This window comes from Clarias gariepinus, chromosome 26 (genome assembly GCF_024256425.1).
Source record: "Clarias gariepinus isolate MV-2021 ecotype Netherlands chromosome 26, CGAR_prim_01v2, whole genome shotgun sequence".
In the NCBI taxonomy this organism is placed as follows: Eukaryota; Metazoa; Chordata; class Actinopteri; order Siluriformes; family Clariidae; genus Clarias; species Clarias gariepinus.
Window position 1 is genome coordinate 1,240,532 of NC_071125.1, and position 27,817 is coordinate 1,268,348.

Here is a 27,817-nt window from a genome sequence, read left to right on the forward strand (position 1 = left end):
TGCTTATTGCATTCCACACTGGAATCACTTTTTCTGCAGTAGGAGGCCCCCTGCAGGGCGTTTCAGCTCATTTCATCAGACATATTGAAACATCACAATCTTCACTTCGTCATGTTGTCTTGGTTGTACTAGCAGTCTAGAGGTCATTTTATCATATTATTCCGTCTAAAAAGCAGCCATTAAGGCACTTCATTTTTTTTTTTTTTTTGTAAGGATACATTTTATTTATTTAATGAAATGGAATACCAATAGGAATATTACAGAACATTAACATTATTCAGCATACAGGCTTTATACCTGCATTTTATATAATGTACCTTCATGTCATTAGAGTCACTTGTCTAGACCTTCTGAGCAAAATCAGTGATCAGTGACGAACAGATTACACTTTTCTATCATTAGGGCTTCCTGCGGCTAAATATACCAATATACTTACCTATGAGACCCTCTAAAATTATTTTTTTTATGGTCACTCCATGGTCCTCATGACGCTCTTCATGCAGGTAACAAACTCTGGGTTCCTCCAGGAACAGTGTGCTTACAGGAAAAATATCACAGGATACTTTAATTGCCCACGGCTCATCTCAAACTAATTGTGATTTCTGTTTGCAACAAAATGATTTTCACTCCAGCTAACATGTCTAAATTTTCATTTTTTAAGAATCTATCAAATTAGTTGAGCCAGTTTCATTTTCAGGTTCTAAGAGTTAAAATATGTTAAACATTCCAGTAAAGTTATCACCATTCATCTGTAACAATACTTAAAAGTAAACACAAAACTGTGACATCCAGGTGTTTTTTCAAACTATTTATTTGATAGTTAGTTTCTCTTATAGAGAGTAACATAGCACATTAAACCATTGGTCTTATTACGCCAGTATAACCGTAACATCCAGTATGGGAACACCTACAGCAACGCTTCATGGGGTGACACGGACACAAATACTGTTCAACTCATAAGCACCTCTAGGTGAAAGGAAAAACACACACACACTCACTCACTCACACACACACAGATCACTACAGAGACTAGGTGGTCTTGTAGAGACTTTGTGGGATGCTAGCGCTTCAGCTATGACTCTTAAGTGGCTGGAAAAAAGAAGGAATGCGGTTCTCGTCCTGGTTCCCCAGACTGATGTTTACTCCTTGCTGTGCATGTGCAACAGGAGGTCGGCGACACGGTGGCTGTAGCCAAACTCGTTATCATACCTGTAATTAAAAAGAAAAAAAACATACATTACTATTTTATGAACCCATAATGAAGAATGAGTTGTTACTATAGAAACGATAAAATATTAGAACGAGCATGACAATATTAATAGAAACGTGCCAATCAGGATGCAGAAACCTGAGAGCTCTGTGTGTTTAAGGTGGTTGGTGGCTCGCACACTTACCAGGAAATGAGCTTGACAAAGTTGTCATTAAGAGAAATACCGGCACCAGCGTCGAAGATGGAGGAGTGGGTGTCACCGACGAAGTCAGAGGACACAACCTAAACAAACAAACACGAACAGTAAGCGCTCATGCTCTGGTGCACAAACAATCTCATTAGGCAAGTTAAATTATCACGTGACTCACAGAGTCCTCTGTGTATCCCAGAATTCCCTTCATGGATCCGTGGGAAGCCTTCTTGACGGCCTCCTTGATGGCAGTGTAGCTGGCGGGTTTTGAGAGGCGGCAGGTGAGATCCACCACGGAGACGTCGGCCACGGGGACGCGGAAGGCCATTCCGGTCAGCTTGCTGCAACAAAACAGAAAACACGTTCACATAAGTTTATGTTAAACAAAAATTTTTTTAAATAAATATCTACACTTGTGTTCTTCCTGCTGACCCGTTTAGTTCTGGGATGACTTTGCCCACAGCCTTGGCAGCTCCTGTGGAGGCGGGGATGATGTTCTGGTGAGCACCGCGGCCGTCGCGCCAGGCCTTAGCAGAGGGACCGTCCACTGTCTTCTGGGTGGCAGTGTAGGCATGGACTGTTGTCTAAAGCGCGAGAGAGAATGAAACAGGAATAGTGTTTGTATTACGTTTTATGTAAAACACACAAGAGTGTATAAAGCAGCTGAGAAAACTTGTAGAGTAATGCACAAATCATGTGAGTTGAAATAAATACAAAAAACACTAAATAATATCTGAGATCCTTACCATGAGGGCCTCCTCGATACCAAAGCTGTCATGGATGACTTTGGCCAGGGGAGCCAAGCAGTTAGTTGTGCAGGATGCATTGCTGTCAGATACACCACCAAGCACCCGGGTTATTATTATTATTATTATTATTAATATTATTATATATATTTTTTTTTTAATCAAAATACATGCACAGAACTGAAAAAGTCTAGTAATCAGTAATCATGTGATTTAGAAATTTGTTGTCTCTTGTTAGTTAAACATGCGTTCAGGCTGATGCTCAGTTGTTTACTCCGCTATAATCTCACCTGACGATGGTCATGTTGGAGGGGTCGTATTTGTCCTCGTTGACTCCCATCACAAACATGGGGGCGTCGGGGGAGGGGGCGGAGACTACCACGCGCTTAGCTCCACCCTGCAAGTGAGACTGTAGAGAACACACACAAGCACATGAAAATTTTTAAATGTGACCCAAGATAAAGAAATTCAACTATGCTAAGAGTAAAGTCTTGCTGCGATGTGTGTTAAAGGGGCTTACAGAGGCTTTCTCGATGCTGAGGAAGACTCCGGTGGACTCGACAACGTACAGAGCGCCGGCCTTGCCCCATGGGATCTCAGCGGGCTTCATACTGAGAACAGATGGACGAAGAGAAGGAAGAAAGGGTTCAGTACAGCTGGGGCAACGTTTATAAAAAAACATGGATTCTATCTCAAAATTCACGTCCAAGTCGTGATTTATAAAATGAAAATGTGTGGAAAATAAATAATAATTTAATAGAGCTGGTGTAATGCTTGATGTTGATATTAAGGCTTTTATCATGAACATAATCTCATTAAATTAAAAAGTTGAATAAGATCAAATATACAGTAAAAGTGACTTCAGTTTTTGGAGGACAGCTCATGCGTATGTTTTCTTGTCCTGACATGTTTTCTGTTCTGGCGCCAAACCACAAAGCCGTGTAACAAAAGAGGAGGATTTGCAACTCTTTGTACGAGCAGAGAATAAAAGAGAGTTGCCTCTACTACACACCCAAGTCGCTTACCAAATCCGATTTTTTTTCTTCTGAGCTACTCATGTATGCAAAACAGGGGTTTGTGTGTGAGAGCCTCACCACTGGAATACAGAGATAGGATGGCCGTCGACGATGAGCTTGTCTCCCTCTTGAGACACCTCCCCCTTGTAGCGCCCGTGGGTGGAGTCGTACTTGAACATGTAGACCTGCAGGAAGGTACACGTGTTCAAAACATCCTTCATGTCTACAACCTTGGCTCACACACTAATGCACGATGAGGTCAGGAGGTCAACACTCACCATGTACTGCAGGTCAATGAAGGGGTCGTTGATGGCTGTGACTTTGATCCCTTTCTGCAGGCAGGCCCTGAGGACCAGGCGGCCAATGCGGCCAAATCTGACACAATAAAACACAACACAGAGTTAAAAAACACACACACACACACACACACACAACAGATTTTATGAACATGTGTTGCAGATGATGGTGATTGTCTTCACTCACCCGTTGATTCCAACGCAAAGGTCTGACATGGTTACGGTTTGATAGGTTGTTCTTGCTGTGAGTTAGACCTGTAAGGAAAACAAAAAACAATGAGAGGAAATCTCAGATTATTTACTCCTTAAACAAAACAAAAACAGCAACAACAACAACAACAACAACAACAAAAAAAAACACGTAAACTAAATAAACCCCCCCCCCCCCCCCAAAAAATCACAAAAACATTTGGAAAGCCAATTAAAATTTGCTCTGCACCTTTGAAAAATTCATGTTTTTACATTTTGTTTAGTATTTAATAAAATGTTATTAATTCATATAATTTTTTTAAACTTATTCAATTAACATGACTTGATTTAAACGAAACACCCAAAAATCAAACCTCTTCTGATTAGCTTATTTATTCTGTTCAGATAGGCTAACTCATAGTTTTACTTGTCTGCTGGGGAACAAAAAGAAGAAAAAAAACTTCCTCTTTGGGTTAAATTACACTACATCTCTATAAAGTATATCATGATAATAATCTAAAAATAACCACTTTGAAGTTTAGGAGGAAACCATGTGAAAGATCTGAAAACAGTTTTAACAACCATGTACAGTGTCTTGTGAAGTAATTTATGATTAAATTGATATTACATGGGCGTATCCCTGAGTGTACAACAAACAGGTCCTGAATTCATTCATTTGTTAAACTATTAAAAATGGAAGCCGTCTAAGCTCTATAATGTTTATTTAATCCTCTATCAAGAAATAAAATCCTGACGTGAGCCTCTGAGCTTTTTTTAAAATAACCTTTTAGAGAGGGTGTGATTTAAGTTTGCGCCCTAGGGGATCTCGCTGTTCTGACTGTCGTTAGCATGCAGCGTGGGGGACTCTGAGAACTTTCAGGAGTTTGGCTTGAAATCAGATCTATTGTGTTTCTTTTAAACAAAAAGAGAGAGAGAGAGAGAGAGCAGAAACACAAACATGCTGCCAATGGCGACAGGACAGCAGTCTCAGAGACTCCATGCAGCACTGAATTACTCCTTACAAGACTGTAATATGTAACGTTTCTGCTGCAACAGGAAACAGGACAAACCGAAGAGAGGCAGTTGGGTATAAATCACGAGTCACACCTATTTAAAAAAAAAAAAAAAAAAAAAAGCTCCTGAATCAAGTCTCTGCATGTAAAAACTAAACTGGGACTAAGACAGATTTTCCCATATAAGGCATGCTGAAGAGAATTATTGCCTGCAAGAAAGAGCACAGGAAGGGGAAGGAGCTTCATCTAGGAAACCGGAAGCAGTGTGTGTGCGTGTGTGTTCTGCTGGTTGAGCAAATTAAACAGTCACGTGAGGGTATGATGAAGGGAAGCTTAACATATCACCAAGAAACCGCAAATAAGTGAAAGCTCATGGTTTGAGGATTGAAGTTACAGTTTTATTTTTATCACTGGAGACTCCTTCTTTAAATATTACATTAACACATTTCTGCTTAGAGAACTATCGACGATTGCACACATTTATGTAAAGCATCCACCCTGTGAACAGGCGGTTGCTATAGAAACCAAGACATGTAAATATTAATGCTAATGTAGAGCCGAGCTGCCGTTCTGGATAATTAATCAACATCTAATCAGATTCCAGAATTAAACAGTACTACTGTAAAAGTATCAAAATGTCCATGTTGTGCTGCAAAAGTGATGCAACCTTTGACTTTCTTCGTTTCAGGATATTTCGACACTCTTACAGTTAAACGGAAATCTTTTTAGACACCCTTTAAAATTCTGACACGGTTCTCGTCCAAAATTGTCATTAAATGTTTTAACATTTATCTAGAACTGAAACGAGTTGTTCTATAACCTCTTTCAGACCGAGTCAATAACAAATCACTGCTGCAACTGCTCGGCTTTTCTCTCAAATCATCTTTGCATTTGGCTTGTTGTAATTAGGAGACATGCTAATAATCTGCTAATCTGATAAACATTTCTGTGTGTGCGTGTGTGGGACTAACCCAGGAGGATAATCCTAATCCCTCAAGTCCTCACATTCTGCATCCTAGTGCATGTACACAAGGAATGATGTGAGGTCTAACACACTCCGTATACGGTTGTTACAGGACAACAATCTACACCGGGAGCTGTGATAAAGCATGGTCTCTGTTTATTTTAGGTTTAATATCTGTCCAGGGGCATGAAGAATGTCCAGAGCTGCAGTGTCCCTTCCTAGCTTTGTTCTCTTCTTTTCCTTCTCCTGTTCAGAGTTTCATGTTCAAGTTCGCTACAGGAAGCAGTATAAGATGAGGAGACGAGCTCTCAGCCTGGACTGCTGTCAGGGAACCTAAGGAGCTGTTTGTTGAATAAAACAGGACAAACAGGTTCTTCAGAGCGGCTTTCGAGAGGCAAGTGGGTGAAATAACAGAGTGTTGACAGATATGGGACGGGGGCACTAACAAATGAGCAATGTGTTCTAGTGTCCCTCCTCCTGCACACTGATACCAGATCTGCAGCTCTGAGCTTCCTGCACTGCACAGTACAGTCGACTGGTACATGAGCCTGACTGTGGCAAAGACAATTATTACTACTATTATTATTATTATTATTATTATTATTATTATTAAGAGTTTGGAGTTTTAGAGTTTCCTGTGCAAAGAAAATATATATATGACTCCTAAATGATCCACATTCTATTAACACAAGCATTTTTCTCTCATTAATGATAAAAAATTAAATAAATAAAAAAATAAGACAGTTTATAAGACAATTAAATTAACATTTTTTACAAATATTTTATATTTATGTGCACCTTTAGTAAATTTTAGTTTTAAATTAATTTAAATCCATCAATCAATAAATATTTTTCTTTAGCAATGAGTGGCAATACTTAGATTTTATAATCCTTAAATAATTTATATGATTCATATCACATTTCTTTAAGTCAAGTTTTATTAAACGTAACTATAACCTTTAAATCCGCCAATGTAAAACATGACATAAATTATAAACTATTAATTAAGATTTAAAAGGTCCTGTTTTACTTATTTTCTGTAATCACATTATTTAGTGTATATTCTGAAAACAATTTAGGGGAAAAACTGATGTCAGGTTTTTAAGGTTTTTGTCAGGTTTGTAAGGTTTTTTTATGTGGTTATCATCCCCCTTCACCCAAATCCAAGGGCAGAAATAAGCTCCTCCCCAGGGGCAAGGACAGAACTGCACGCCTGGGCCTTTATTTAAAAAAAAACAAAAAAACAACATCAATTAATTATTTCAAAAGTAAAAATGACTAAGAAACTGGGTTGGCTTTGATGAGTTAAAGACTCATCTGTGCTTTAATTACTGTTTCACAGGCAGCAGTTTTTGAAAAACAAAAAAAAGAAAAAGAAAAAGGAGAGACATATAAGAAACAGCTGTGCCAAACCCACTCCAGTAAAGTTTTCACAGAGACACAAACATGTCCACTTTGTCTCTGCCACCTGGCCATCCTTCACCCTGAGACTATGGGAACTAATTTGGGAAGACGTTTGCATCCAGGGAGGGGTCTGGCAGCCATTTTAAAGAGGTGCTGTGTCATGCTGTGGCCATTTACACACCTCTTTACCTCCGGCATCCATTCAGAAAGTGCCACATGACCACACCTACAACTCATACAGAATACACTCGCCTGCACTAAGTCATTTCCAAACCTTAATTAGCATGTGTGTAAGTGTGTGTAATAAGAGATACACATATAGAGAAGGAATATGTGTGTCATCACGCTCCTACAGCATTACTAAACTTTCCCCTTCATAAACCCCTCTCTGTCTCAGTAGTTTTCCATCAGAGATCTCACACCAGGATGCGACTCACACAGCGCACACACCTTAGAAAAACACACATGCTCATACTGTAAAACTGAACAGCACAGAGACTCTTTCACTGTATGAAACGTAAGAGCTGCACACGTGCCCCAGTCTCATGCTGCAGTGCGGTCAATAAGCCCAAGGACACGACAGGGACGCGGCTAGCGAAGGTAGACATGTTGCTGTGTCATCCTGCACACCACACCACACCTGCAGACGCTAATAATAACTCGATATATATATATGTATGTGTGTGTGTGTGTATATATATACATTTATATGTCAGAACAGTGCACTGAGGCTGTAATAACACTATGCATTAAAAATGAATAGTGATAGAATTTATTCTGAGAAAACTATTTGACTCCTAGGTCCATTACTCATTCTTAAAAGATTCTTCAACCCTTTCTATATATTATGTATGTATATAATAATACATTGCTTAAAACAGTTTGTGATAGATGTAAATAATAATAATTTTGACAAATCATACCATGAATCAAAAGTAAATCAAATCACATCACGAAATTCATACTGATGTGGAATTCTGATCAATTCAGAATAATTATATACCCTATATATAAAGGATTATAATATATCCTAAAAATTTTTTTTATAAGTGATCATTTCATGCCAGACAAACCGGCCCGAAAATAAAAAGGGGGGAAAAAAAGCAAAACGATTAATGAATCTAAATCAAAACCACTAATCGAATCAACACTCCATTTCAACTTGATCTTAATTTAAATAAACTTAATAAATAGTTAAAAGCTTGAAATATGTTCGTACATACATCCTGTCCCTTAGAATCAGTGATAGTTCTGATAATGAAGCAGGATAAAATATTAAATCTATAGGTAGATTATAGAGGATGGAGGATAAACCACGCCCCCTCGGAAGATCCGCCTCATCCCGGTTACAGTTTGCATCAGCATCAACGTTACCTGACATTCAGCACGTACACAGACTGCACCGTTTAAAGGCACGAGTCAGACTGTAAACCCGGAATTCGCTAAAAATCTCACATACAAACAATTCCATCGCGACACAAGCAGTCACATTATATAACTACGATAAATATATATTATTTAAATCATCGGTTATCCTAACACGTCTCTTAAACGTGCAGTATTCAGACCTAAAGCCCTGGCCTCGTCGCAAATGACTCCTAACTCGACGTTAAGTGCACTTAAGCAGGAAGTCATAGTGTGCGCTGCGTGAAACGCGCTTTAAGTGCGCATGCCTAAACTGTTTTTTTTTTTTTTTTTTTGAGACACGCACATCTGAACCATCATCTCGTCTTGACCTTGACGGTGATGCTGACCTTCACAGGCGGAATGCGGAACGCTTATACCGGCGAAAAACAAGGCATTTAGTGTTTATTCTTGTAGAGGATTATTAACACTTTAGTATCACTATCATTATCATAACGAGGAAAACATTACAGTGTGCAAGTTGTACTGGCAGCACAGCACATACAACTGTGATGTACCTGTTGACTAACTTAATAATTATTATTTCTGCTAATAAAGAAAATAAGTCCTCCCTGCGTCATGTCTCATGGAACCGTCTGGAAAGACGATGACGCGCGTCAGATGCGCGTGCTCATTACTAGCAGCTCGCGACGCACACCAGACAACCAAGTTTCTTATTTTTCTCTGTTTTTACATTTTGTCCTATTATTATTATTATTATTATTGTTGTTTTTTATCAGTTTATTCATTCTTTATACGTGAAATTTATTGTAAAACCCAGTACAAAGTTACTTCCGCACTGGGTTTTAATGAATGAATATCACCTTTCTCATTCATTTTTCTGCATTTAGGTTTTTAGCTAACCATAAGGTAATCAATCAGCACCTAGCATCCTTTTACCTCAGGCTTCCTCAGCAGCATCAGATAAAACCTAACAGCTTTCCTCTCTGATTATATAACCAACCCTTGGGGTAAGCTGCGTCCTTGCAACCGAGGCCTAATCGCAGCACGAAGGGCATGTATTCTTCCTCTTTTTACTTTTTATTTTTACAAACTTTATTAAGATTTTTTTTTTCTTAGCCCTAGCAGAGAAGATTACTTATTCTAGAAAGTCAATTTAAAGATTATTAAAATAGATCGTACGCGGAGAACTGACTTACCTCCTGCTTTCTGTGATGCTGCAGCTACACTGCACCGCTTCCGTCTGACGCACCCCTTTTATATACTGGGCACGTGCACAGCTCAGATCTCCCTGGTAACCTGACGTAAATGGGCACTTCTTAAACTTGGGGCACGAGCGAACTGTCACGGATGCCATGGAAACGGCGTGAAGAGCAAAAGAACGATAAGAAAGTCTCGTTAACTTAATACATATAACACACACGCAAACTAATTGTGAGGTAAATGTAATTTGTCATGAAATCTACATCAATGCTTAATACATATTTTAAGATTTATTTTATTTTTTTACATTTTGGTGTATGACCTAATTTATTCTTTTAAAACATACAGTTCCCTTTAGGAGTCCTAAAAAGAACGTCGTGTATGACTGCATCCCAATTTGCTTCCTACTTCCTGTATAAGTGCCCTAAATAGGGCGTAATCTAAGATGTCCTCTACGCACCCTACATAGGGCGCTACATATGAGATGGGATGCCATTTTGGAATAGCATCTTTGGCGTCACGTGACCGCTGGTTGCGGATGCAGGCAACGTGCGAGATAGAATGTAGCTCGCGCTTCATTCTGCTGTGATGACGCGGCGTGCAGAAAGGCGTGCGCGGAGGAATGGTGCATTATGGGCGAAAGCTCTGAATAAATTTATGCTAATGTTGCTAACTTACACTGAGGGAAAAGAATAAAGGATGAAGATAAACTTACCTAAATGAAACAATCTTTTTTTTTTTTTTTTTTTTTTTTTACTACACTATTGTATTTACACTACTGACTGGTTTAGAATATTTTCACTCACTTAATCACCCATAGACTTTATTGATTTATTCCAAATAAACAAGTGAGTGTGTGCCCCCTGCAATGGATTGGCCCCCTGGACGGGTGGCTTAGTGTATGTGTGTGTGTTTGTGTGTGTGTGTTTTTGTGTGCACCCTGCAATGGCTTGGCACCTTGTTCTGTACCATGCGCCCTAAGTCTGTTGGGATAGGCTCCAGGGGGTGACCCTACAGTATATAGAGGATTAGGCGGTATGAGTAAGTGAGTAAGTTAGTGAAAATTCCAGCATTTATAAACGTGTGCATTTACTGTACAAGCCGCCATCACGCCCTCCAGTCAATAGAAGTACTGTAATATCTGCTAGCCGGCTGGCTAAGCCCTAGTCAACTAGCTCACTTTCACAGATTGACACAGATAAGATTACATTCTGTATTACATTCTATATCATCTGTGTTTTATGCTTATGATTTTGTTTTATAACATCATAACACAGGCCTGTTCAGTACCAAAAGGTTAATTAATTCTGTAGTCTCTACAAGAAGACTTTGTGCAGAAGGTGGGAGACACCCCGGGCAGGGTGCCAATCAATCGCAGGGCACACACACCCACGGGCAATTTTGAAATTTCAATTAGCCTAATCTGCATGTCTTTGGACTGTTCGAGGAAACTGGAGTACCCTAAGAAAACCCACCAAACACGGGAAGAACATGCAAATTCCATGCACACAGAACTCTAGGTGGGAATCAAACCCAGGAGGTGCGTGGCCATAGTGCTAACAACTAAGCCACCGTTCCACCAGTACTAAAACGTTATTGAATGAGATTTTTAGTGCCTTCTTTTATTCTTTCCAATACAATTCCCATTAAAAGGTGGGAAAATATGAGAATATGTACTGTATGATGTGTGTATGGAAGCCTGAACCAATTAAAACCTCCACATATTGTGTTTATTTATTATTTTATTAATAAAAGTAAATAGTCAGATACAGGCACGATGTAAGACTAAATCTAGTCAGTTATGTTTTTTAAATAGGACTACAGGAGCAATTATTTTAGGGAAAAGAATATTGATAGCAGATATAAAACTAAATAATTCAATATTCAGTCGAGTCAGGTGTCATTTTTCAACGGCAAATGCTGACTTCCTTTCAGTAATATAACTCCTGATCCCACCAGCCTGTTAAAAAAAAAAAAACACAAACAGAAGATTAGTCTTGCTTTGATAACTACTTTTAAGTTAAAATTAAAATTAAGATCAGGAATACTCACTGCCTGGGTGTCTTCTCACACCTAGTTTTCTTATTTCATCATAAACGAAGATCAAAATGCCGTACGGTAGCGGCACAAACCACCACTGCACCCTGAAATGGACACAGTTTTGTACAAATCACTGTTTGTCTACATTTTATCACATGCAAGCAATATTCTAGAATATGAAAATGTATGTAATATTATTAATGCTGAGGAAAAGAAAAACCTTATAGGCATGAAGTTAAAGATGTTTGGCATCCCAGGGCAGTAACACAACAAGTTACCGAGACACAGCTGGAAGACTATCGCAGTCACAAGCACCCGGTTTCTGCACAGATTATAAATAATTATTATATACTGCAATTATCAAAACGTCTCAGCAGCTCTGATATTAATCAAAGGTTTATATTAATGGACTTGTTTTAATAGTGTACATAGTTTTTATAGCAGCAGCTAATTCACTGGAACTTGTACTGGGAACGCAGCTCCATAAATGGATTGAAAATGTGAAATTGTTGATATGGTCATCAGGAGAGGATAAAAAGAGTCTGTCAAGGTCTGTCTTTTGTAGCCGCAACGTTATATGTAAGTAATTATATAATTATTATGTGTCATTTTAAGTAAAATAAAATTGTTTGTGGTATAAGAAGAAAACAACATGATGTCACAGTAAAATAATCAACTTCAGGGTGGTAACAGTGAATCACTCATGATTTTAGAGACCTAGTAACCCAGTTTAAGGATCTAATAATGGAAACTACAAAGCACTTTTGTAAGTCGCTCTGGATAAGATCGTCTGCCAGATGCCTAAATGTAAATGTAAACGTAGCGACATCTCATGGCAGAAGCTTGAGTTAAAGCTGAGAACTAATTGGCTAAGACAGATTGGAGCCTGATCTACAATGGATCCTTATCATTTTTGGCCTGTTTTGCTGTACATAGAAGTCTAGACTAAGATATAGTTGTCTTCTGTGCATGCAGCAGTCATTCCATATAAATGTGGGCTTTTTTAAAGGACTCACTGACCTGAAGAAGCCCTGCTGGAAGACAGAGAGACGACGAGTTTTCCTGATTAACACATCAGAAATTTGGCAGACCTCAATACTGACGAAGAAGACGGTGTAACAGGTGTACTCCTGGTACAGACGCTGACTGAATGTCTGGCAAAGAAAATAAAGGTCACATGTGTGATTTGTGTAGATCATCTAGGTTAGACAGTGTGTTTAAGGTTCTGCTTTATATTAACCACATAGTTGCAGTTGCTGAGTCAGGCCTCATAAATTATAATGGTACATGTATAACATGGATGTTATGGGATGGATTTACTGTTGGAGATTGATTAGAGCAGGATGTAAGACTCGTTACAGGACTTATACGTCTTTTAGGTGTCACTGGGTGAAAATGAGTTTTATATTAAAGTCACACTTCTTAGGATAAGGATAAGTGAGTGCACATTTAATACTGTAAATGTCACAAAGCTGCCTAATTGCATGATCAAACTGCTGTTTAAGCTGCATCACAAGACGTTGGAGGAAATACTCAGAGGAAAGAGCTATCAACACCTTACTGCATACATGTCACTGTGAATGACAGGGGAGAGAGTGTAAACCCCTCCCATCCAGAGAGCAGTTATTGTGGTCAGCCCGTACTTACAATTTCAATTTATTTTTAATACTACAATTTACACTTATTACTTATTGTATATTGAAATAAGCTTAAGAACTAAACTTGCCTTGTCGTATCTTTTAAACTTGAAATTTGAAAGACAAATCATTCTCGGAATGCTTTTAATAAAGATTTCAATATTTTTAGCCATAAGGATTAAGTTCCCCCCAGACTAATCTTGTTCTACCAACCCATTCCTGTCCGTAGCTGTCCTGTAGGTCCTGCAGTCTGACGTCTTCCCACTGAGAGCGAAGGCCCACGCACAGCAGGGGGTACCAGCCCTCCTGAGCCATCGCTGTGAAGTAATCTGTGAATCCTGCGAAGGACTGGATCGCTCCTGAACACAGGAAACACAGCTCACATTGAGAAACACATACAGTACACGACTAAAACAAAAAATCAGAGCTGATATTCAAAGCCTAGATACCGATCTGAAAGTACGAGTAGACGGCGAGCGCTTCGTTCACCAGCCGGTCCCTGCGAGGGTTCCTTGGTTTGAGATGCATGATGTCGCTCTCGGCTTTCTCGTAGGCCAGGGACACTGAGGGGAACTGAGCGACGAAAGTTCAGAGGTCAGAGTGAATCATGCACAAATGAAATGAAGGTAGTGACAGTGAGAACTCACAATGTCCGTGGCGAGCTCGATGAACAGGATGGTGATACAGCCAAGTGGCAGGGGCACGCTGACCGTGATGTAGATGAGGTACGGGGTCAGCTCTGGAATGTTCTTTGTCAGAGTGTAGGCAATGGATTTCTTCAGGTTGTCGAAAATGAGTCGACCTACATGGCAGAAGGAGTACAAATAAAGTTACTTACTGGTTCACTGGTAAGGGTCTTGCCTGCCACGTGGATGCCATTTAAACCCCACCCCCACCCACAGGGGCTGCAGGGCACTCTAAGTGCCCGGCCCAAAACCAAATACACCCAAAGGCATTTGGTGTTAAAATGTGTGAAAAAAACAAATTGTGGATTAAATGATCTGCTGTGGCGCCCCCTAATGGAAGCAGCCAAAATAGCAACTTTCAGTCATCAAAAAACTAAATGAATTAATAACCATTAATAACAATATAATTAATGTGTTAATTATTGATCATATTAAAATAAAACAAAATCTGTAAAACATTTGTTTCTAATTAAATAATTAAACCATAAAAAAGTTAAACATTTTAAAACAATTAATATTTTTTTATTCTAAAATCATGGATTTTGAAATTCACTATAATTATGTGGTAAGTTTTCAAAATCAAAATTATAAACAAACATTTGACAGACAATCCTATAAGAAAAAATCCTATAAACAAGCAAAATATAAATTAAATTTTTTTTGCCTTAATAATCTAGTACAGTTCTGAAATAAAAGTGTTTCTTTACAGCACAATGTGCAACATAAATAAAAATTTTTTTTTAATTGTCATGCTATGATTCACATTTCCATGATTTTGTGCTTGCAATTTAGAATTAAATTTTTAATAAATAGGTAAATATTCTGTGTAGCTACAGGTTGAAATACATAATGTCTAAAATGGATTTAAATGGTTGCATGTTGACTTAATTTCATTTTATTTACTCACTCCTGTATACAGGGTCGCTGGGCGCCTGTTACCTATAGCAGGAGATATAAGGCACGAGGCAGGGTACACTCTGGACGGGTGCCAATCCATCACAGGGCCCACACACATACACATACACACACTCACATGCTCCTTTACACTACGGCCAATTTGGGAACAGCAGTTAGCCTAATCTGCATGTCTTTGGACTGTTGGAGGAAACTGGAGGAACCAGAGGAAACCCATCAAGCACTGGGAGAAAAAAGCAAACTCCATGCACACAGAGGATGGAATCAAACCCGTATCATGGAGGTGCAAGGCGACAATCTAACCACTCAGCCACCAAATTTAATTTAATAAATTTTTTATTCCTTTCACTCACCCTGTTCAACTCCAGTTACAATAGAGGCAAAGTTGTCGTCCAGCAGGATCATATCTGCTGCGTTTTTTGCAGCATCAGAGCCGGCGATGCCCATCGCAATACCGATATCTGCCTTCTTCAGAGCCGGAGAATCGTTTACTCCATCTCCCGTTACTGCCACGATGGAGCCCTGACATGAAGAGTTAGATAAACTCCTTATCATTTACATCAACATACTGACTTTTATCCATTGTGAACATGTGCATAAGTAAGATCATGTGGTTTTAACCGGATGTATCTATTACAAGTACTTTAATATCCTGATACTATTTTCAGAATTTATGGATCTCATTAAACATTGACGAGTATCTCTGGATTCTAAAGAGGACACACACAGCGTATTGAGAGCGTACTGATGTAGATGGGAATGCTGTGATCCATCTGGCTTTGGCATGAGCTCCAAAGTGGTGTATTATTTTCCACTGAGGCCTCAGAAAACTTTTATATCTTCATGTTTATGTACAGTATATCTTCACTACACCCACTGTAGTAGCCTGTAGGATGTTGTGTAGGATTTTAGGCTGATTGACAGGTGTCTAGACATGCCTTCTTTTCCTGATTAGTTGGATGAAGGTGCTAAAATGTGAGAACCTTCATTAAATACTTGATGCTAGACAAAAGGACTGAGAAGGATATTTTTTGCCATTTGCCTGAGGTGTGATGCACGGTCAGTGGTCTCACCAGACGCTGGCAGCTCTCCACGATGATGAGCTTCTGCTGGGGAGACGTGCGGGCAAAAACCATCTCTGGGTGATTCCTCAGAGCGTCATCTAACTCTTCGCTGGTCATTTCCTTCAGCTGACCTCCATTAATGACACAAGCACGAGCGTCTCTGTCAAACAAAGTGAGGATGATTGATGAATTAAGATAGATTTATTGGAAGCCTTAATCCTAACACCAATCTAATCTAATCTAATCTCATCTAATCTAATCTAATCTAATCTAAAAATGTAATCTGATCTTACTCAAATCAAACAAAAACTTCATTATAATGCACATAACCCATTTCACCTGGCTACTAGATTCGATTATTTTATAAAATTGTTATTTATACACTGAGGTTTAAATTTTTTAAACAAAAACTTGACATGTTTTTAACACTCTTTAAATTATTTCCAAAATTTACAGTCATGTCGATGAAATTGGGCTTCAAATTTATGGACTAACCATAGCACAATGGAAACATGTCTTTGTGTGCCTAGAAAAAAAATATTTCAGGCATATTGGATTCAGGAGAAGCATTTGTTCCTGTAATGTTTGATCTTTCTCAGTCTAACCTTATTAGCGGTGTGCTGCTGTGATGACGTGAGGTGACATCTCCGACATGTTTATGAGCAGGTACTGTATAAATTAATCCGTCACTAGTCTTATACACATTACTGCAAGCTACCCAAGCTCGGGGACTGGGGTCAGAGCGCAGGGTCAGCCATAAGGCAGACAGGGTTAAGGGCCTTGTGAGTCGTATTGTACTTTACCTCTTTTTAACCTGCTCTACAGGGATGCGCAGCCTGGTGGCGATGTCCTCCACTGTCTCGCTGCCCTCCGATATGATGCCAACGTTCGCAGCGATCGCCTTTGCAGTGATGGGATGGTCGCCGGTAACCATGACGACCTGCAAATGAAAGTGGTATATAAATTGGCAATAAATTTTCATACATATTATACATTTTATATGATAATTTATTTTATTACTTACAATGCATAGAGTAAATTCAAAATATAATGTATAATATAATATACATTTATCAACATAACATGAAATTATGTTTGAAATATTAAGTTGCATGTAATTTGTTGTATTTTTTTAATTATTATTTATTAAATATCTGTCAATTTTAAATATCACAGTAAAAGCTGTAGTCCAGCTGGTTATTACTCAGCTTTTTCATATTATTTGTGAGTTTATTTATGATGCAGAACCGGTCGTACCCGGATGCCAGCCGTACGACATTTCATCACAGCGTCAGGGACGGTGGCGCGAGGAGGGTCGATCATGGAGATGAGGCCGACAAAGCAAAGTCCAGACGTGGGGAAGTTCATCTCGTCAGTGTCGAAGCTGTAGCCACGAGGAAACTCCTTTTCGTTCAGGTATATGTGGCAGAAACCTGATGAGTTTATAATAATAAAAATAATATTAATAATAATAATAACGATGATAAATTTGAGTGAAAAATTTATTACAAAAATTAAGCAGTGTTTATTTATTTATCTGTTTAAGAATGTAATTTATTTATTCGCTGATTGATATTTCCCTGCATGGAATTTAAATATGTCTGAAAATGTGTAAATTCATTTTTGTTAAAATTCAGATTTGTTAAAATAAATAATAAATAGAGACTGCAAGCTCACACCTACTGTACAACCTGCATGTCCAAATATGTAAATGTTGGAAAAGCTCATATTTTCATACCAGAACCTTTATTATTATTATTATTATTATTATTATTATTATTACATTATAAATCATACATATTTTATATACGTATTAATTATTGGTGATGTCTGTTTGTGGAAATCAAATAAACAATCACAGCCTTTTCTATTCCCATGTTTAAAATAAAAGCATTAATAATGCAAGATATGTTTTAATGTAATTTATTAATGATATAAATATTAAATAGCTATTAGGCTGTGTTGTGATATGAGAGTAATCAAACATTATTTGTTGTGTATTTAAAGAAGGTGACACAGTGTGACACTGAACCTAATCACTATCATTTATGATTATAATACAGTAGATTAGCCCGAAGGCCTTGTTCCGCTCCGTCTCACCCAGCACCCTCTCTCCCAGTCCTCCCAGGTCCATGTACGCGGTCTGGAAGGCTTCTTTCCACTGCTCGTCCAGAGGCAGCTCCTGGCCCTTGATCAGGATGGTGGAGCAGCGTTCCAGGATCCTCTCCGGCGCCCCCTTCATCACAAGGAAGTAGCGCAGGTCCAGAGGGTCCTCCAGCTCGTGTATTGACAGCTGCTTACCACAAGGGGGAAACAATAAGCTTGCAAATTACAGTATTTATGGTATTTAACACAAAATGTCCCCACAGCAGCAGCCTTGACGAGTAACACTCACATTTCTAACATCTTATCATTTTCACAGCTTTCCATTAGCTGCTTAGCACTCACTATAATATAACAGCACTCACTATAATATAACAGCACTCACTATAATATAACAGCACGTACTACAATGTAACAGCACTTACTATAATATAACAGCACGTACTAGCATAAAAAACCTCAGTCTTTTTACCGACTTTTCACCGTAAGACCTGAAATTTCGCAAGACATTGGCCTCATACACGCCATTCGAGCCCATGAACTGAACCAGAACGTTGAGTTCAAAACTTGCTTGTGTCAGTGGAAAGCCATGCAAAGCAAGTTTACATTTATTTATTTAATATTTTACTTCATGTACTTGTCTTTTCGAAGTGTTTTTTTTATACAAAAATATGTTTATGCTGTTGGACATTGGTAATATCGGTAATATTTTTGGGTGACTGGAACGGTTCATCATTTCCTATGGGAAAATGCATTTCACAATACGCCTCGTCATAACTCGGCTCTGGAACCAATTGAATTGGTATGCCGAGGTACCGCTGTAGTTGGCTAATTGCTGATTGCATAAAAGGAATAAAAAACACTTATAGGATAATAAAATCAACCTTCGGGTAGTAAGAGTAATTCTGCTTAAACACACCAGCCTTTCATTTATTATTTTTCTATGACAGCATGACACACGCAGTGTTTCTGCACAGTCAAAAACAAATCCGAAACCAAACGGATCCCAAAATCATCATAAACATGTTGCTATGGAAACAGTGATTTGCTGTAATAGACATCTTTTCATTTTTTTTTCTATGAATAATATCAGGTCATTTTAGGACCTTAATAATTTTTTCTACAAGAATTGTGTATTATACAGTATATTTAGACAAATTTTTAAATAATGTTTTAAATAATATTACAACATATTTAACAATTAAGTGAAGTAACAAACTTTTGCACAAGGTTTGTTCTTGATCTTACCTGAAACTTGTTGGTGGAGTTGAACGGCACCTCACATAACTTTTTGAATCGTGCTCTGTAGTCTATGATGTTCCCGATGGTTAACTCAGTGAACTTTAACAGCGCTGTCTCAGAAGCATCGCCCACCACTTCTCTCTGCACAATGTAGGAGTTCATTATAATTTATATTAATTTTCTTTCAAAAATAATGTTAAACAGATGCAAACTGTAATATGATTCAGGATTTATAATCAACATCTTGACATCCTGGTCATTAAATTAATCTCACAGTTGTTTATGATAATTACACTGATTGTGTATTGCTAAAGCAAATTCCTTCGCTTTTTAAAATCTCATCCCCTATTCAACGCTTTGCACGATGCAAATTTAGCAGACAATATTTTCCTCACCTTCGGGATCGCCACTGTCTCCTGATTGGGTTTGAAAAACGCCCGATTGCACAGACTCGCAACTCGTCCCAGTGACCTCCACGTCTCCGAGGACTGGTCGAAACTCTGACCTGGATAAACACAGTGAAGTGTTACTATATTGTCCCTTCCAGAATTACTGGAACGCTAAATAAAATTAATTAAAGATTTATTTGGATTAAAACATTTTTGACCCTGTAAGATTTTGGCATAAACATAAAATAAGGCACTGTTGTTGTGACTATAATGATAATGCAGACATGAAAGTTAAAATCTAAATTCAAACTGTTCATGAATGATACCAAAAGATGGTAAAGATTCATTTATGTAAAATTATGTGAAGTACATATAAATCCCATGATCTCTTGAACTTTCACACCGCTGCCCTGTGTGACCTTTACTTTGATTAGGAAATGTTCAGTGCCACTTCTTTTATTGTTTGCTCGTGTCTCTTTCCTTTCAGCTGTGTGTCAGCCGTAATTTTTTTTTTAATTATTACATACTGTATGGTCACTTGACTTACAGTAGCACGCCTTTCTGAAACGTTCAGAAATATTCCAGAAAATTTTGCATATTGAAAAACATCCTGGTTTTTTTTTTAATCATATTTATTTTAGGGGGATTTGTCAATCAAGACAAATAGTTTTTAACCAAATAAGCATTTTAATCACCGGTCATTACACTCAAATGCTATAATAATTTTCCAAGCATTTTACGCAAAAAAAATAAAAATGTTTTTTAAAAATGTAGTATAAAAATTATTTTAAAGTTTTTGGCACCCTAACCTTTAAAATGTAGACATGCAATTTCCAAATTTTACAAAGCTGTAGCTCAGTTTGGGTGTGAAAATCTTCTGAGGCCACCCAAACAAGACTAAGATAGATAAAGAATATCATGTTGTTGATTAATGAAGAATATTACGTTGTTCAAATCACACGTTTTATCAGTCCTGGTTACCATTTAAATGGAAAATATAAAAATAAAATATTACCCAAAATTTTATGGAAATTTGTAAAATAATTACAGATTCTAAAATCTTTTTTTTTTATTTATTTGTTGTGAATCACTGCTCACTTGCAGTACCCCAACGGCCCACTAGAGGGTGTCGCGGTCGCACAATTTGGGAAATACTGGTTTACTAAACACAGTTCTAGAAAATGCAAGCTGAGGAAGGTTTGTTAATATTGTCAAATATAATTTGCTGTATTAGGAGCAAACTTTGGGAAAACTAATATAAAGAAATAATAACAGTATTAAAAAGGATTATGTAACTTTTTTTTTTCTTAAAGAGCCAATAATCCTTTAACTCTGTAGGGGTGTCAATAGTTTCTATTAAAGAAAGTTCTATTAGACTATCAAAAAAATAGAAATTATAAAATACTATCATTGATAAACCGGAAAGTTTTATACATATCCTTTAACATATACCAAATCTTTTTGTTTGTTTTTTTGTTAAGGGTGCTAATACTTCTGGAGTTGACTCTAGACCTCAGGGTTTAATGTAGTTATGGTGTACAGTAGGCCTATGGGGAGGCTGTAATGACTTATCAGATTTTTTGAGACCGCATTCCTCACCTGACTGATCCTCGGTTGTGTCTGCAGCGTGGATCATGTTGTCGAACCACAGGTGAGCCACCGTCATACGGTTCTGAGTCAGCGTCCCAGTTTTATCTGAGCAGATGACGGACGTAGAACCCAGAGTCTCCACGGCTTCCAAATTCTTCACCACGCAGTTCTTCCTGGCCAGACGTTTGGCCGTCAGGGACAGACACACCTTTTACACAGAAATACACAGTTTACACTGTAATGCCATATAAATATACGTTTATCTAATATATAAATTGGATTAATTCATTATAATACCTTTATTCATTTATGAGCATAATAGCTTTTTATGTTCCATGAGTTTATATTACCTGCAGCAATTATTTGCACTGATAGCTGTGTAAATATTTACTGCTCATATTCGCATAATGACTTTTTGACTTTGGAGTGCCAAGGTGAGATAAAGCAGGGTATAAACACACATTTTAAATGTGTGTTTGAGAAGGAACATGACCTCCATCTCTCCTTTCTATCGTTTATATTGCTGTAACTTGGAGTTGAAAATGATATGTATGGAGCATTCATAAAAAGAATTCATAATTACACTGCCAGAAAAATAAATATAAAAAAATAAAGGTAAGGCAAGGTAAGAAATCATACATTTAGTTAAACTTTTGTAGAGGTGTTTAACACAGCCACATTGGCACTAGACAGGGCTCCAAGAAAATATTTCATTTCATATCAGTAATTATTTAGCGCATTTAAAAAAAAAAAAAAAAAACTATCATTAACGTAGCACAATGCACAGTTTCTACCTACATGCAGCATAAAATGTTACTTAAAAGCTCCAGACCAGCAGAGGGCGCAATCATTTTAAAAATAGACTTGTCTCATGAAGTTTTGTGGTGTCCAAAGAGTATGCATTTAAAAGTCACAAACAGTACATACATTAAAACTAACAAACAGTTATAAAACTAGTAATTCATATAAGATTACAAAGACGCTATGGTTATCATACAGAGTTCATTTTTATCTAGGATAAAAATGTTGCAAAACTCTATTGAGAAATCCCAATGGTGATAAATAAATTCTCAGACAAACTCAATTTGTCAGCTTTCTTGCTTCTTTTTGTTGATTTAATTGTGATTAAAATGTGTTAGCTACAGTAAAAAGTGTTCAGCTAAAACCCATTACATTTTACCAGTGAAATTGTGTCCAGGTATTTTTTATTTTTTTTGTACTTACCGTAACAGTAGCTAAGAGTCCCTCAGGCACGTAAGCCACCACGATAGCCATGAAGAAGATCATGGCCTCCAAGAAGGCGTAACCGATAAACATGGCGACCACGAAGAAGGTGAAGCCGAAGAAGATGGCCAGGCCAGCGATGATGTCGACGAAATGCTCGATCTCGATGGCGATGGGGGTTTTCTCGTTGCCCACTCCTGAGGCCAGGCTGGCGATGCGTCCGATGATGGTGCGGTCACCAGTGCTGATGATAATTCCTGTAGCTACACCTGTGGGGGGGGGGGGGGATGTTTTTAGTAATCATTTGATATGCTGCTCCTGGATTGTTTATAAGTTAGTCGCTCATTGCAAACATGTAAAGTGCTATCTATCAAGGAACCTCTGTAGTCCAACTAGGGACCGTGGAGGCCAGTGGTGACCATTGTATTTATTCCCCTTTTTGTCAGACCGTGGTAGGACCTCCTGCAAATTTTGGAATGCCAATTAGCCTAACTTGCATGTTCCCCGGACTGTTCGAGGAAACCTGAGTACCCAGAGGAAACCCACCAAGCAGGGGGAGAACATGCAAACTCCATGCACACAGACTCCAAGGTGGAAATCAAACCTGGACAATGGAGGTACAAGGCAACAGTGCTAACCACTAAACCACTGTGCCGCCATAAAGTGCTATACACTGTGCATATACTGTACGTGTTACCATTTGCACTGAAAGTTACCCTCTAAGCAGGTTGTGGAGAAGAAGGCGATATTGCGGGTCTCCAGCGGACTCTCATGTGTGCACTCAGGGCTCCTGGTCTGAGGCTCCGACTCACCGGTCAGAGATGAATTATCCACCTAAGGACAGGAAATGAGAATAATGGGATGTTTTGTGTCTGCTTTCAGGTCAGATCTAAGCACCAGGCAAGAAACAAAAAATGGAATTAAATTTTAAAATGCATGCCCTTATTTTGTTCCACTCCTCTCAAACATACTGTAACTGTAACCTGAGGTTAACATTCTCTACAAAACTGTAAAGGTTATGATTGAAGAAATGCTGCCTGGTGTGATAAATCTCAATCTGTCCTGTGACATGCAGATGAAAAGGCCAGAATTTGGGCCTCCAACCTGCCGTGTGTCATCAGTTCACACTGGTGGTGGAGGTGGTGCTAAACTGGTGTTGGGAATTTATTTTATTTTGTTTTGAATCAAACAAAGTCCAGGTCTTTAGATTATTTCAGTCTCCAGAATGAAAACGTAGTAGAAAAAAGTAGTAAGAAGAACTTTAAGATTTTAAACTATCTATCATGACAGTTAGATTGAGAATCCCTAGTCAGACATCTCTCCAAATACGGGAATGACTGTTTATAGCTAAAGTACGCAATAACAGGAAGGAGCCTGTGTCGAGGAGGTTCCACTAGGACTGTAGGACTCAAGTCTAATCTTCATATGTTTTCTGTATAGTTTTGAGCGTGGGTTCTGCTAAATATGGTCTAGGGACTTTTCTTGTTTCATGGACAAAATTGGTAATTATTATAATAATTATTAATTATATTAAAAATTATTATATCTTCTTCTTCCTAAAAAATAACTGTCTAATCACTGGTGCACCTGTAGTTGAAGTAAAAGCTTTGAAATTAGGACTCGATCTTGTCCTGGGTTTGACCCCTAAAACCCCCTTCTTGACTCAGTGTTGGTTTTAAACTTAGAGAGCATCTCATTGTTCTGTGTTCTAATCCTGGAGTATTTCATTCCTACCAGTTTTTTTTTATAAACTTTTTACTTCCTGAAAGTTGAGTCGTCACACCTGAAAATGAACCTAGGTGTGTTTTCTGATGTGCATTTCATACAGCTTCTTTATTTTGCCCTTGACCCTGTCTTTGGAGTGACGTATTATTTTCAGAGTAGACAAGTCTGTTTTTATGTTTTTGTTTGATATTTCTCATAAAAGTCATCTCATACCTTTGACTTTTACTTCCTAATAATATAAAATCTCTATGTTCTCCTCAATGCATTTTCAGACATCAAAGTATCTCCAACAGTCTGATCAACCAATCTAAAGAACAGTGAAAATGGGACCCACTATAATACCTGCTACTGTGATATATCAGTGTTTATCTTTCTTTACATTTAATCTAATTGAATTTATATTTCATCAGTTTAGTTTAAAGGAAGATTTACAGGCTGTACTTCAACCTGTATCCAACTGAGCTGAGAAGATTTAAGTTTCCTTCTGATCCCAGATCAGCATCCCAGACCCTGAACCACTAGGCCACCTTTGCTCTGTTCTCGGTTTCTCTATAGCAGTGTTCTAATCACACACCTTACACCCCTGGGACGAAATGATACGGACATCAGCAGGAACCCGGTCTCCTCCTTTCATCTCCACCAGGTCACCCACCACCAGCAGGTTGGCATTGATCTGCGTCTTTTGTCCATCTCTGACCACCGTGGCTTGCTGGATGGAAGAAAAAAAAAAACTCCTTGGATTAATTTTTTTTCTCATTTCTCTTTTCTGCTCATGCACCAAGTTTATTTTAGAATCACTCCACCCTTGCCAAACAGCATCAGCTTTCACTATGACACTGGTCTTAAGTGTCAAAAGATGTTTAACACCAGGTTTAACATCTTTGTGGTTTCTGTCATATGACAAGCTGCAAGCTTTTTTTTGTTGTTGCTTTTTTGCAGCCTCACCAAGAGATTGGTGAAGCAGCTCCACAAAGACGTTATACAAACAAGATTATACACTAAAAGGCTGGCACACAGCTGTAGTATAGGACTTCAGCATGTGCCCTTATCTCACCTGTGGAACCAGGTTCTTGAAACTGGCGATGATGTTGGTGCTCTTGAATTCCTGGTAGTAGCCAAAGCAGCCGGTTACGACGACCACAGCGATGAGAGTGATCGCCAAATAAAGCTTCAGGGAGAGAGATGAAGGAGTCCATTAGGATGTTAATAAAAAGGATAAGCAGGAAGCTTTAAACAGACAACATCAATAACAGATTGTGCAACTATTCTCTAAACAACACTATTGTGCAACCATTCTCAGCTTTGTTATTCTTTTTTTTCTTATTAAAACAGAAAAAAGGCGTCTACTGGACAAACAGATGTTATAAATAGTAAATAAAACTGTCCTAATAAAAAACATCTGTTGCACAAGCCAAGGCCTCAATTAACCAGCCATAAGTTGTTGTTTTTTTGGCCAAGCAGAAACTTTCTGGCCTGACTTTTTATCCTCTTAGCCAAGGCTTTGATAAAGTTGTGGATTCTTTTGCCCAACAGGAGCCTTTCTTTTTTTTTTAAACAGAGGCTCAAGCCTGGGCTTTTCCCCCCAAACTGAGCCTTTTTTTTACGTTTTTTTTTTTTTTTTTACCTAACTTAAACTGCTTCCTAAAGCAGTTTACCTAACTTCCTAAACAGAGGCTTCTTTTTCCTAAACATATGTTTAATTGGCCATGCTATAAAAGGTGAAGTAAATCTGTCCTTATAGAAAACTTTGAATACCTTCTTTTGCCCAACCTGATGGTTCAAGTTCCCAGAGATGAGGCTTTCTTGGCCAAGCAGAGGCTTCTTTTACCCACACTGGGGTTTCTATCCTCCATATCCTTCTTTTGCCCAACATGAGGCTTCCTTTGGTCTAACACAGGGTTCTTATCCCCAAGCATTAACTTCTCTAGTCCAACCCTAGAATTGTGACAACTTTTCGTCTAAACTACTGTAAACCTATTTTGCCCAACCAGAGGCTGTTTTTTTTTTTCTTTAAAACCCAAAGCATGTTTACCTCAACAAGGGGCTTTTTTCCCAACTTGAGGTTTCAGATGTTTTTTGGCCATGCTGTTCATGTCCTTAGAATACTCAAAATACCTCCTTGTGCCCAAATTGAGGGCTCTATTCTTTGGAAATGAGGGATTTTACCCAACTAGAGGATTCTTTTACCCAGACTAGTATTACTCCTAGCCAAGACTTCACCTATTCTGAATATTCTTTCGTCCAACATGAGGTTTCCTTGGCTCAATCAGAAATCTCCTCTGCTGAAGCACTGGCTTCTTTTTGGCCAAAACGAGTCTTCTTTTCACCTATCCAGACAGAGGCTTCTAGACCCCAACCCTAATACTGAGACTACTTTTGCCCAAGGTAATACTACTTATGTAGGCGGACTGGCTACACAAAATCTTCAACCAACCAGTGACTCCCTTTGATAAGTTCTGTTTGACTTGGTTCTAAGTTACATATGGACACAGGGTTATCCAACACACTCTCATGTTAATGATTATGACCCTACTTTGTCCTCTGAGCTTTGTATCGGACTTCCCACGTAAATTAAAGGAGTTCATGTTAAATTTGGTATTACACATTTACATTTACACAAATCAATATGAAAGACACATCAAATATGACCTCAATTAAATTTTTAACGACATAAATGTAAAATTTAGGTATAAAAAACATCGAGTTTAAAATTCCTACATTGTCATAGCTGGCGATTTCACCCTTAGCGCACTCGATGCCGAAAGCGATGAAGCAGATAACGGCGGCGACCCACATCAGACACTGCAGACCTCCAGCCAGCTGCCGGGCGAACTTCACGTACTCGGGCGTCCCTTTGGGTGGTTTCAACTCGTTGGGGCCGTCTCGCTCCAGAACTTGCTGAGCGGTCCTCGAGGTCAGACCCTACGCCACGGGATTACAGATCAGACAGGAGGGTCAGCATGGAGTTATTGTCATAGTATTATTGATCCTGGGTGTAATAATAATATAGTTGTCCAACAGCTAGCGGTAATTTGAGGTGAACCTTACTTTCGTGATGCTCGTCGTGTATCTCTCCTCCAATTCCTCAATCGTGATCTCGTGATCGTCCTGCGCAAATAAACAATAAATAAAACATTTATATACTTTCTAATCTTGCACAGAGGAGACACACAGTACAAGTACATACAGTACAAGTGTAAAAACTTCCTTCCACTCACAATGTCCATCTCCTTCTTCATGTTCTCCAGTCTCTCCTTTTTCTTAATTTTTTTCTTTTTCTTGATCTTCACATCCATGTCACCGTCCATTTTATCCATCTCCACAAACATCTCGTAGGAATCCTGGGAAGAACATAACACACACACACACATAAGGCGGAAACATCTGCTTTGTTTAAAGCTACAACTTTTTTTCGTTTCTAAGAGTTGTGTTTTTTTTTTTTTTTTTTTTTTGCGTACCGTTTTATTCATGATGCTCAACTCGCTGTCCAAGTCGATCGACGTCCAAACCTCCAAACTTTTTTCAGCTGAAATTGTGAAAATGTCCTGGTATCCCACAGACACCTTGTTCATAAACCCTCAAGGAGACCGCACAGGAGTGTGTTAT

The 27,817-nt window shown here is 38.4% G+C and overlaps 2 protein-coding genes across 3 annotated transcripts; both read right to left on the reverse strand.

The window, feature by feature from the left end:
• Positions 1 to 793: 793 nt before the first annotated feature.
• gapdhs (glyceraldehyde-3-phosphate dehydrogenase, spermatogenic) lies at positions 794 to 22,952 on the reverse strand. 2 transcript variants are annotated; one of them, XM_053487835.1, is made up of 11 exons: positions 22,940 to 22,952; positions 3,646 to 3,708; positions 3,441 to 3,537; positions 3,241 to 3,347; positions 2,667 to 2,757; positions 2,437 to 2,555; positions 2,147 to 2,228; positions 1,833 to 1,984; positions 1,579 to 1,741; positions 1,395 to 1,492; positions 794 to 1,209 (listed from the first exon to the last, which is right to left on the reverse strand). In XM_053487835.1, exons 2-11 carry the CDS (start codon positions 3,672 to 3,674, stop codon positions 1,140 to 1,142), a joined length of 1,008 nt encoding a protein of 335 aa, XP_053343810.1. In that variant the 5' UTR covers positions 3,675 to 3,708; positions 22,940 to 22,952; the 3' UTR covers positions 794 to 1,139. The 2 variants fall into 2 exon arrangements, with proteins under 2 accessions (XP_053343810.1, XP_053343809.1); XM_053487834.1 differs by lacking the exon at positions 22,940 to 22,952 and adding an exon at positions 9,593 to 9,629 and having other exon boundaries at positions 3,646 to 3,713.
• Positions 11,320 to 27,817, reverse strand: LOC128514132 (potassium-transporting ATPase alpha chain 1). The gene is made up of 23 exons (XM_053487833.1): positions 27,670 to 27,817; positions 27,430 to 27,552; positions 27,260 to 27,319; positions 26,930 to 27,133; positions 25,266 to 25,379; positions 24,786 to 24,920; positions 23,203 to 23,320; positions 22,487 to 22,755; positions 21,272 to 21,470; positions 19,679 to 19,788; positions 19,290 to 19,424; positions 18,039 to 18,231; positions 17,196 to 17,371; positions 16,742 to 16,878; positions 15,948 to 16,098; positions 15,228 to 15,396; positions 13,921 to 14,075; positions 13,723 to 13,846; positions 13,487 to 13,632; positions 12,657 to 12,790; positions 11,857 to 11,958; positions 11,649 to 11,740; positions 11,320 to 11,556 (listed from the first exon to the last, which is right to left on the reverse strand). Exons 1-23 carry the CDS (start codon positions 27,781 to 27,783, stop codon positions 11,528 to 11,530), a joined length of 3,189 nt encoding a protein of 1,062 aa, XP_053343808.1. The 5' UTR covers positions 27,784 to 27,817; the 3' UTR covers positions 11,320 to 11,527.